At 43.4% G+C, this 12,204-nt stretch overlaps 1 protein-coding gene across 2 annotated transcripts in view; it reads right to left on the bottom strand.

Annotated features, from left to right (window-relative positions):
* The window catches only part of sema6bb (sema domain, transmembrane domain (TM), and cytoplasmic domain, (semaphorin) 6Bb), an 809,283-nt gene that overhangs the window by 157,282 nt on the left and 639,797 nt on the right, over positions 1–12,204 (bottom strand). For both annotated transcript variants that reach the window (XM_072482724.1, XM_072482723.1), the window contains 3 exons: positions 10,109–10,228; positions 8,320–8,408; positions 4,550–4,767 (listed from right to left, as the gene is read on the bottom strand). In XM_072482724.1, the coding sequence (XP_072338825.1) occupies positions 4,550–4,767; positions 8,320–8,408; positions 10,109–10,228 (427 nt within the window). The remainder of the gene's footprint in view (positions 1–4,549; positions 4,768–8,319; positions 8,409–10,108; positions 10,229–12,204) is intronic.

Below are 12,204 nucleotides of genomic sequence, written 5' to 3'. Positions count from 1 at the left end.
AAAAATATTCATTTAGCACCTCTCCTATCTCCTCGGACTCCGCGCACAACTTCCCACTACTGTCCTTGACTGGCCCTACTCTTATCTAGTCATTCTTTTATTTCTGAATGAATAATCTATATAAAGCTTTAGGGTTATCCTTAATCCTACCTGCCAAAGACTTCTCATGTCCCCCCCTGTCTCTTCTTAGCTCTCTCTTTAGGTCCTTCCTAGCTAACTTGTAACTCTCGAGCGCCCTAACTGGACCTTCATGTCTCATCTACCTCGGATCAGGTACCTGGGGAATCTGCAAATTAGAGTGAGACTAGCTGTCTCGCTCTAATGTACAGATTTGCCAAAAAGCTATCTCACGAGACGTTGTGAGCTGGGTAGATCCCAGGATTGGGGTCTCCCACCTTTTATCGGCCATGCTGCTCAGTGGCGAGCTGCTTTTCCAGCGCAGCATGGCCATTTGATCACGCCCTCTGTGTTTCATGCTTACACAGGGTGCACAAGTTTGCAGCCCACTTCTACTTTTTTGAAGATGCTGCACGTCAGCCCCATGTTCTTGAATTTTGGCTATCCTGGTATGGAGGGGTGCTGGCAGGGAGGAGGACCTCCTTGTATTATGCTGTTGGGCTTGGTTAAGGCAGTGGACGGTCAAGTGATTTTTCCGGCCCGACTGATCTTTCGTGGCTACATTGGCGGCTGATTGCCAAGAGAGGGAGCACGCAATGACCACTGGTAAGCTTGAGGTCCATGACCAATGGGCACCGTGGCGGCTAGGTGCATTATTAGCCTCCAAACTTCCATTTTCGTTTGATTCAGAAGGTTCCTTTAAGATTCTGTTTTTTGTTACAATGTCCTTTAAGGGGCCATCAATCTGCTTAATTTGTTAATTAATTTATTTTTATCGGTATATGCAAAAAAGTATAAATAGATACAATGGCCCTTTAAGGGGCAATCAATTTTTAAAATTGGTCTATTTGTTAATTTATCTATTTAATTTCATGGGTGTATTCAAGACTGTGGTGAGAGGTCAGCGCTCGCCACTCTGAGATTCAGCTCTAACATATTCACCGGCCTCGTCGCGCTCTCGCTCGAGCGCAATGAGGCCAGAGAATCGTGCCCATTGTTCTAATTTCCCCACCCAAGAGGCGCATTGCCTCACATTTATTTTTAAATGGAGTTCAGAATGCTCATTTGAACATTTCTAATGCCTTTTCATTGCATTCTACAATCTACAGTTTTTACATGCCCCAACTGCAATTCCTCCCGCTCCCGTTTGGCATCGTCTGCCAGTTTTGATTCGGAGTTACTTGTTCCCAAGTCCAAATCATTCATATAAACAATGAATAATGCTGAATCATGAACAATATTACTCCCAGAGATGATCCTTGCTGAATACCATTTTCTTTGCTACAAAGCTCCACTTTTCCATATTATCTGCACTTTGAGAAAAAACTGGATCACACAAAGCTGTCAACAAAATCAAAGATACTGACCCTGCATTCACTGCGGATTTAAACATGCAATTTATTCCCATTTTCAAATCGGTTTTCAAAATGGACTGTTACAGAAATAAAGGACTTATTTTGACATATGAATGACTGTTGAACAATGTGCAGACCATGGTAGTCATTTTGCAGTCATTATTTCTTTGATTCAGTTCACTTAGTTTCATCTGTAGAGCATATTCATCGTTGACAGTCATTGATTTGACCTAGAGATGTTATATTTTTGCACAAACCCATTTTGAAAATTGCCTTGTTTACAGGAATGAACATCTGATTTTAAAGAAGTAGCTTAATCTGATTCATTTGACGTTGACTGACTCAGGAGGCAATAAAACAGAGAATTTAAAAAAAAAACACGGTCCAAAATAACACCACTTTAGTGAGATTAGCTGCCAGAACTGTGTTCTACCATTACCATTCTCCAGCCATACCCAATTTCAGATGCTGTGTTGTTTTCTGGTTCCTTTTGTTAAAAGCAATAGGAAGAACTGGGTTGCATATCGAGTTGAACATAATCTTTCAGCTCGGGGATCCGAGTTCAATTCCAGACCACACTTCTTTTTTCTTCTTTCATGGGATGTAGGCATTGCTGGCAAGGCCATCATTCATTGCCCATCCTTAATTGCTCTCAAGAAGGTGGTCCCGAGATACTTCCTTGAACGGGTGCAACAGATGTTGTTTATGTGGGAGTTTCAGGATTTTGATCCAGCGATGATGAAGGAATGGCGCTATATTTCCAAGTCAAGGTGGTGTGTGGCTTGGTAGGGAACTTTCAGGTTGTGATGTTCTCATGTGTCTGCTGCCCTTGTCCTTCTGGGTGGTAGAGGTCGCCAGATTGGACAGTGTTGTTGAAGAAACCTTGGTGAATTCCTGCAGTTCATCTTGTTAATGATACACACTGCTGCCACTGTGAGCATCAGTGGTGGATAGGGTGTCAATCAAGTGGACTGCTTTGTCCTGGATAGTGCTGAGCTTCTTGAGTGATGTTCGAGCTGACCCAGGCAAGTGGAGAGTATTCCATCACATTCCTGACTTGTGCCTTGGAAATGGTGGACAAGCTTTGGGGAGTTAAGAGATGAGTTACTTGCTGCAGAATATCCAACCTTTAAGTTTGGTTGAAATTTTCCAGCCCTTCCCACTGGTGGGATCTTTCGGTCCCGCCGATGGTGACCCTCTTCCTCCTATGGCACGTTCCCCGGCAGGGGAGAGTGCGGAGCACACAAAGCCCCATAGACATTGGCGGGACAGGAAGATCCCATTGCCAGCCACTGGCAGGCTGCCTCCATGGCTGGAAAGTATGCCGCAGCGGATGTTGGGAGGAACCTCACTCCTTCTCTTTCAGCTGAAGGTTTTATGTGGCTGATCATTGAGGGGAGTGAGGTGGTTCCCCAGGATAAGGAAGTCAATGATGGAAAGTCTTTGAATGGTATGGGGAGGTGGTTACTCACTTACTCACTCTCTTATTGGAGATGGTCATTGCCTGGCACTTGTGTCAAATACAATTGTTACTTTCCATGGATCAACCAAGCCTAAATGTTGTCCAGTCTGCCTGTGGAAAGGGATTAATGCAAGGACCCTCCATTTGCTATCAGTGCAAATTAGGTTTGATGTTTCAATCCAGTTTTTAGTGGTACAGACTTGTAGAACAAAGCTGCTTTCATACTTGTCCAAGAGGGTCAGCAGTCACATGGAATGGCTGCATGTGGGAGACGTCACACTAATAGATAAAGGATGAGTCACCTGTTAATGTTTAAGGGCTTTACATTGTATCTAATCTCTATCTGACCTGAGAGTGCCCAATACTGACAATGAAGTGGTGATTTAAACCTCAATTGCCCAGTGAAAGTAGCAGACTGACTTAACCACCCCATGTCCTACATCAATTCCACCCTCTATTCCAAGCAGTGGGCATTCATATCCTCCAAAAGTGATGGGGCCTGCCTTTAAATATGCAGATTGGGATTGGATTAGGTCACCAGGCTCCCCCTCAATTTTAACCATGCCCTTGTTAGTTTTCCCGCTAGGTGAATACCACAGGAAGCAGATCCGGGACTAGACAAACGTACTCTTCTGGGCTCCTTAAAGAAAAACTTAGGCATGTGTTCAATATCCCCTCTGTCCTGAAGTGAGACCCTCACCAAATGGTGAAGGTGGTGGTTTAGTGGTAATATCATTGGACATGTAATCCAGACGCCCAGGCTAATGCCCAGGGAACACAGGTTCAAATCCCATCATGAGCAGCTGGTGGAATTTAAATTCAATTAATGAAAAAAAATGAAATATAAAGCTATTCTGAGTAATGTGACCATGAAATTATCATCACTGGTTGTAAAAGCCACCTGGTTCTCTAATGCCCTTTTAGGGATAGAAATTTGACATCTGTATCCTCTCTGGCTTCATGTGATTATAGACCCACAGTAGTGTGGTTGATTCTTAACTGGCCATAGGATGATCTTTACCTCAAAAACCTCTGGTTTCTCAGCACATCACTTAATCGCCTTTCAAAGCACAAACACATATATTTGGTCTTTAGATCCATTTTTACTGTTTCCTTCAATAGTCTCCCAGAGTAACCTGAATCTATTACATTTCTGTTCTCCCTCCTTATTTCACACCTACTAACTTGTACCAGGTGTCCTGTGCTGTTTGAACCCGTTACACCACAGTGAACCATTTGCTTCAATCGCTTTTTACCTGCTTCCTTCGTAACTTTTTAAAAGTCTGATCGGTCACTCCAAAGTATCATGTTCAAAGAAAACAGACCTCTTAACCTATGCTCTTACTGCAATTCTTTATTCTCTCAATCACTTTATTTGTTCTTCTCTGTATTCCTTCAAGGGCAGTAATATATCTTCACAAAATTAGAACCACGCTTTGAATTCCAGGTGAAGTCCGGTCAATGTCTCGTCTGTATAAATGGACGAGTTTTGTTTAGGCAAAGTCAACACTGCTGTTTCACCAGAGCTATTATCACTTACATAGATTATTTAGTAGCTTTCTCGCAAAATCTGAAAAGGTGGAATGTACATTTTGGTATATGAAAATTCATTTACCTATTGGAGGGGGTGGAGAAGATGGCCAGCACAATCGTGTGCCCGTTGATCCGAATGATGTCTGTAACCGCCTGAAGGACGTTGAAGTAAAAGTGGGAGTCACCTGGTACTGAGCAGTTCAAGCGTGCTTTCAGGAAGGATGTCCACTGCTTCTCAAGCACCCGCTGAGAACCACCCATGTCATTCTTACAGACGCGAGCAACCCTGGAGAGAACGACCTGCAAGTAGGAAAGAGAAACACTGGTGGACTTTTCATCTGCCAGTCAGGTGTGCTCTTGAGGCGGTCACCTTCCAATTTTCCCCCTTCCTCTCCTGAAGGCCATGTTGGGTTACGGCCCCAAGGGGACCAGCCCCCCGCCCCCCCCTCAGCTAGTTTGTCAAAGTGTCAGTTTCTCAAGTGAGTCTAAATGGTGAGTGCCAGTGGTTATTTCACTGTGGTGGGCATCGCAGGTAACCTTGGCCTTGTCTTGATTTTGTTGACAGAAATATGAAATATGTTCAGGTGCACGAATCCCAGTTGATTTTCCTATACGTCTTCCCCTCCACCCCAGCATCTGGAATGCTGTGAACAGTTTTGGTCCACTTATTGAAGGAAGTATATACTGGTGTTGGAGGCAGTAGATAGAAGGTTCACCCGGTTGACCTCGGGTATGGAGGGATTTTCTGTTTGAGGAGAGGTTAAGTAAATTGGGCCTGTATTCATTGGAGTTTAGAAGAATGAGAGGTGACCTTATTGAGACGTATAGGACTCTCAGGGGGCTTGACAGGGTAGATGCTGGGAGGATGTTTCCTCTTGTGGGAGAGTCGAGGACCAGAGGTCACAATCTCAGAATTAAGAATCGCCAATTTAAGATAGTGTTGAGGAGGAATTTCTTCTCTCAAAGGGTAGTAAATCTGTGGAATTCTTTACCGCAGAGGCAGGATCCTAAGTTTGTTCAAGGCTGAGATAAATTTTCAATCAGTAAAGGAATCAAGGGTTATGGGGATAAGGTGGGAAAGTGGAGGATTATATCAGACCGGCCATGACCTCATTGAATGGCTGAGCAGACAGGATGGACTGGGTGGCCTACTTCTGCTCCAAGTCTTATGGTCACTACTGAGGACAAATAGTACCCCATAAGCATTTTGGCTGAGAGCAGGTAATTTACCATGGGCTGGGATCACCTTGTTTCCTACACTGCATGCTGCATTTACCATCTGTGCAAGGCCATTTCCACACTTAATGCAAGGTATGGCCAGTCCTTTTTAATGCAAGGTATGGTCAGTCCTTCTTCCTATTCAACACTCGTGTCAACATCACAGAAAAGTGCAACAAACACAGAATATGTACAGGTAGAGTACATATTGAATCGTGTGACTGCAGTAAAAAAATACATTTTTTAACAAATCACATGCTGAGTAGAATTGAATTATACTTGGCAGTTGTGTGGATTAGAATCAGAATTCGGATCTAGTGACAACAAACAAGAGCAACTGAAGTTGAAACGATTAATTTATTTAAACAACATCAGATCGAATATACGGTTGGGCCTGAGACAGGGAACTGAAGGGATATATATCATGTATCGATATATTTTATATAATTAAATGATTAAGTAGAATCATAGAATCCCTACAGTACAGAAGGAGGTCATTTGGCCCATCGTGTCTACACCGTCCTTAGAAATAGCACCCTACCTATGCCCAATCCCCCCCCCCCCCACCCTTTATCACTATGGGGTAATTTAGCATGGCCTATCCGCCTAACTTGCCCATCTTTGGACTGTGGGAGGAAACCGGGGCACCCAGTAGAAACCCATGCGGAAACTGGGAGAACGTGCAGACTCCGCACAAATAGTCACCGGAGGTTGGAATCGAATCTGGGTCCCATAGGATATGATGGTTTTTTGCAGCTGAGGGAGAGGAGATCTGGGGCGGGATTCTCTGATCCCCCCGCAGGGTCGGAGAATCGCCGGGGGCTGGCGTGAATCCCGCCCCCGCCGGTGTCCCGAAGTCTCCGCCACCAGAGATTCGGCGGGGGCGGGAATCGTGCTGCGCCGGTCGGCGGGGGCCGGAATCGCACCGTGCCGGTCCCACACCAGCCGATTCTCCGGCCCGCGATGGGCCAAAGTCCTGCTGCTGGAATGCCTGTCCCGCCAACGTGGATTAAACCACCTTTTGAACGGCAGGACAAGGCGGGCAGGCTCCGGGGTCCTGGGGGGGGGGGGGGGGGGGGGGGGGATCTGGCCCCGGGGGGGTGCCCCCACGGACAGCAAGATAATGAGGATCACAGTTGAGTCTGACAACATGGTGAGAATCACAGTTGAATCTGACTTTATTGTCACTCAATGTCCAACATCTGCATTTCCAGGAGAAGGTTGCTGGATAGTGACCAGGCGCAGGAACCCTGGAGGATATTCATCACCCAAGCTCAGGACTACAGAACCAGTGTGGCTCTCTCCTTATTGTAGTTTTGCTGTAGATCACCAAAGTCAGTTTACAGAATTCAATTGGAGCCGTTGCTGATCTGTTTGCTTAGCTACTCATGAGCTAAGGAGGGAACAGTAATTCTCCATGGATCATTCAGTGAAACAGTTGGAAGACCGGGGTTTTAAATGCCAACTGTCCTTTCTCAGCATGTTAAGCCACATCTTTCACGGTGTATTGACCAGCTGCTGCATGCTGCATTGTGAACAAGATCTGCTCAATCTCTACTGCAACGGCAGGATCATTTTCGGATTTGGAACCCAGCCCCTTGATGTGCTTTGAACAGCTGTCCCTTCAGCTAGCCATGGCTGCAACTCTTCAGTCTACCTGATCAAAGCCTTTGCAGCTCATCAGTTTCATTGAAGAAGATCTTCCCTCTGTACAATCACCCTGGTGACCTTGGGCTGTTGCTGATGGGTAAATAAGCAGCCTCCATTTTGGAAAATCCAGAGCTAAGTGCTAAATGACCACCAGAACAACCCCAACAACCTCCACATTATTCACTCATCAGACCCATGGGGGTTTCCCACTCTCCTTCAATTCTACTGCAGGGAAAGCCGTCAGAGAGAGGGATCACACTGGAATCCCGACCAACATTTTTAGAATTATCCCACTCCCACGAACTCCAAATCCCACCTCCACCAGCCTGGTAAAATGGCGCCACCCCACCCTTCCCTTCAATGCTTCTGAGATCAACTAAACTCAATTAACTGAAGAGAGAGAGAGAGAGGATGATGTAGAAAGTGAATTGGCAAATGCACACATGCAGCTGTGATCGAAAGATGTAAACTTCATATAAGGCCAGAGATTCAAGAACATTTCCCTGCACAGTCTTTCAGCAACATTTGTATTGGTGTTAAGCCAATGACCTGGATCTGGATGATTGAAAATTTTGGTTGTAAGTGAAATGAGGGATACAAAGATAGATTTAGTGATAAATAATTATGGAACATGGTGTCATGTTACTCAGGACATGGCAATATTAATGAGAGGAAGTTCACAGTTTCAGCTTCTTGCCTTGGGAGAATCTAATAATGCTGACTGTACCTAGCAGAAATGGCTGAAGGAATTACAGTTAAAATGGTCTTTTCCTGTTCCGCAATTTCTTGTGTGCTTCACTTCACAATGGGCTACGCTCAATCCTTTAATGGCAGGCAAAGGAGGAGAGGGACAAAAGGCCAGGGGGACCACTTAATTTCCCAGGGACAAAGCACTGTTGCCAGTTTGATTTTTAAAAAAAACTTTACACAATTTTCACTTGGCATACTACTCTGCCATCACACCTACCCAAAGTTCCCAGTTACCTTTTCCAGGTAGTTAAATTCCATAGCGATTTCTCGGAAAAAGAAGAAAACATGCCGGCCATATTCTACAGCATGGATAAAGTATGGTTCTGGAAGAAAAGCAGATCGGTTTTAGTTATGCTTTCTCCCTTATCGCTGACATCAAGTACAACACTGTGCGAATTACTTATCAACCCATTACAGGAAAAAAATGTAATTGTAAATTGGTTGAACACCTTTCAATGTAATGAATATTTTACAGCAATTGTATTGACTCAGTTTTCATTATAATTCACTTTAATCATCACAAATTGCACAAACATAATTAGGTGCAGTGAAGAGAAGCTACATTAATATACAACTTAGCATTAATTATTATGATGCAACATTGTTGTTTTTTTATAATATGCATGATATCAGTCTTCAAAGGAAAGTGTAGATGTTGAAAAAAAAGCCCTGAGGATCAGCTAAAAGGAAAGGATTTTTTCAAAGCAAAGTATAACGATCTTGATGAAATTACCACGGGAACCATTAACAGGTCAAAAGTTATTACATTTATTATCCAGTCACAGTTATTCAGAAATGCTACAGAGGAATTGGAACAAACCTGTACACAAAATTTGTGAGTGATGAATGGAATTAGTGCAGGTCATCTACTTCTGAAATCAATTAATACGCAAGAGAGACATGAGTGGTTTGCATGATGCTTCTCCGGTACAAATGAGTATTTTCTCTTGTGAGAAATTGGACCATTGTGACAGCATCTTTGTAGCTATAGTGGTGACTGAAGCATACACATTTTTCCCCCAGTACAGGGTCATTGGATGCGATCAGGTGTGGGGAAAGTTGATCCATTGAATAGATTTTCTTTCCCCAGCCCAGTCACGCTAAGCCCCACTCTAACATCTTGACTGATGATCTGGCTGAATTGACCTAATTCAGTGCAGTCTAGGGATTAAACTGAGGACCTTCCTCATCTGTATGGCTCAGTATAACTTGTTATCTCTTGGGCCACTGGAGCAGTTAAGATTACCCTCAACACTGCAATATAAGTAGTGCATAATGTGGTACGACATTAGGTTGATGGGAATTGCAATAAATATTTATTAAAAACTTATAATGATCCATTCCATTTCAGGAAAGTGATTCTACTGCAGGACCTATGCACAGTATTAATTGTATTTTTGGTCAAATACCATTATCAGTGATTATACTCTGTTCCATATTCCCTGTGTCAGGGATAAAACAATCAACTCCATTGATCTCTTCAGCTCTCCTGGGCAATTTTATATTTGGGTTTATGAGTCCCACAATTCTTCCTGACAATTTTTGCTAATTTCTTTTTTCACTGCCTTCCTTAATCTGTCCAGGACTGTTGTTTCTGTGACTTTCATTGACTCCATTCATCTCATTCCGCTTTGGATTCAGGTTTAAATCTTGCATAGTAAATTTGAAGATGGACAGATAGTTGGAAATGATTACAAGGTGGGGAGATAATTGATAGCTCCTGAAAATGTTGTAAATATTTCAGTGCTTCATCATATCTAAAATACGAGCTCTAATTACAGCCTTCCAGTCAATTCTTTCATTTTAATCTCTCCCCCGAAACCTCGGAGTCAGAGCGAGGACTATTTCTGCAGAGCAATCAGTCTCTATTATGTCATCTTAATGCTTTAATTTTTACAAATATCTGTTTTTATTTAAATGTTGGCTGTAAGAGCCTATAATAAATCAAAGAGTTGCAATGTTACAAAATAATCTACATATTTTTCTTCTCTGTGTTACGCACTCTTGTGGGTGGATGACCTACCTTTGAACCATTTGGAGTCATGTTTCACTGTTCGGAGGGTTGGACTCTCACCCAAGCTCCGATAGATGACAGCGTCAATCGCTAGGAAATCAGTTACTGTCCCAGTAAAAAGCTTATTATCTGTAGCGTGAGAAAATCAATAACACTTTAGCTTTTTGATCAAAAAGCACCTTCGACTTTGAACAAGAACATTTAATGATCAATGATACTGGATCAGACTAAATTGGGGTAATTTTCAACTTTGCCACAAGCAAAGAGGGTAACGGATATCCTGCACATTGTAAACCTCGCCTGATTTCCATCCCATTGCCATGCATGTGTAGTGCCTGCACAGCGAAGGCATAGGCAATTATCAACCACTTATCAACCACAACCATCAGCATTATCAACCACTTTTCTGCTTCCCTCATCATTTGTACCATCTTAATTTTGAAGTATTTTCCTAATTCAAATCTTTATTACCATTATTGTGACCAATTTACTTGGAAAAATGCCATCAATTCCCTTCATATTCTTAGAAACACCATTTAGAGTGCCCCAGATGTTCCAACATTTCCTGAAAGTTTGGATTCCTGACATGCAAAAAACATCTTTGCCCTTCCTAAATGGGAGGAATAAAGAGGGGGACATACCAAAGAATAATTGCACAGATTTGCCATGTTACCTCCAGATTTCATTATTCTAATGATCTTCTAGTTGTCTTCCCTCCTTCCATAAAATTCAGCTCTGTTCTGCCTATATCATGTCCTTCTGACATGTCTACAAGGGAGACTGCTCCTCTATCTATCTTTGACAATTTAAAATTCTCTTCCTCATGTTTTAAACACCTTTGTTGCTTCACCCCTCCATAAATTTGTGAAGTCCTTCAGTCTGATAACAGTTCCAGGACTTTCCACCACTCTAAGTTTGGTCTTATGAATATTCCACTCGCTTCAGTTCACCATTGGTAGTCATGCCTTCAGTTACCTCATAATTTCCCAAACGTTTACTCGACATCTCCCTCACTTCCTGTAAGACCACCCTTAAAGTCACTTCTTTGGCCAAGCCTATAGTCACTCCATCTATCTTCTTTGGCTCAGGTGTTAATTTTGGTTTACCTCTGGGAAGCACCTTAGGATATTTCCCTATGTCCATCCCCTTTCAGCCATTACGCCCGTGTATGTTGACCTACATCGACTCTCAGACCATCAATGCCTCAAATCATGTTTACATTTTTCTCTACCCATCTTGCCCTTCCTTATCTCAGAAGCCTCTCCAGTCCTACAACTCTCTGAAAACTCTGCATTCTCCAATCCTGATCTCTTATACATCCCTAGTTCCTTTTGTCCCACCATTGTCGGCTTCATCTTCAATTACACAGTCTGGAATTCCCACTCTGAACCTCTCAGCACTTTACCTCTTGCTCTTCTTTAAAAACCCTCCTGAAAATCTACAATTGAATTAAGCATTAAGACTTCTGTCCCAACACTTCCTTTTTGTAGCTCGGTTTCAATTCTTGTCTGATTAGGCTGCTGTGAAGCATAGGATCCATAAAATCTCTACAGTGCAGAAGGAAGCCATTCGGCCCATCAAGTTTGCACCGACCCACTGAAAGAGCACTCTGCCTAAGCCCACTCCCCCACCCCATTTCCGTAACCCAGCATATTGATCATGGTAATCCACCCAACCTGCGCATTATTGGACTGGGGGAGGAAACCAGAGCACCCAGAGGAAACCCACACAGACACAAGGAGAATGTGCAAACACCACACAAACACTGAAGGCTGGAATCTAACACGGGTCCCTGGTGCTGTGAAGCAGCAGTGCTAACAAATATACTACCATGCAGGACAATAGGTTACACTATCTGTTATCATAGCTCCGTCTGGTTTGTCACTTTATGTACACACTTTCCGCCGTGACTCATGCAACCAAAAAACACCAACCAAAAAAGTGCAACCAGCTTGGGTTTTGCCACTCCCTGGGTTCTGAGACCAGGGTTGGTAAAATACCATCCTGGATGCAGATCAGTAAAGACTGCAGTTTAAACCTGGGACCTTGGAACTTAGGGGCAGCACGGTAGCTTCACAGCTCCAGGGTCCAAGGTTTGATTCCCG

This window comes from Scyliorhinus torazame, chromosome 18, assembly GCF_047496885.1.
Source record: "Scyliorhinus torazame isolate Kashiwa2021f chromosome 18, sScyTor2.1, whole genome shotgun sequence".
NCBI lineage: Eukaryota > Metazoa > Chordata > Chondrichthyes > Carcharhiniformes > Scyliorhinidae > Scyliorhinus > Scyliorhinus torazame.
Note: the sequence above shows the minus strand (reverse complement) of the source record. Positions and strands in the feature narration are given on the sequence as shown.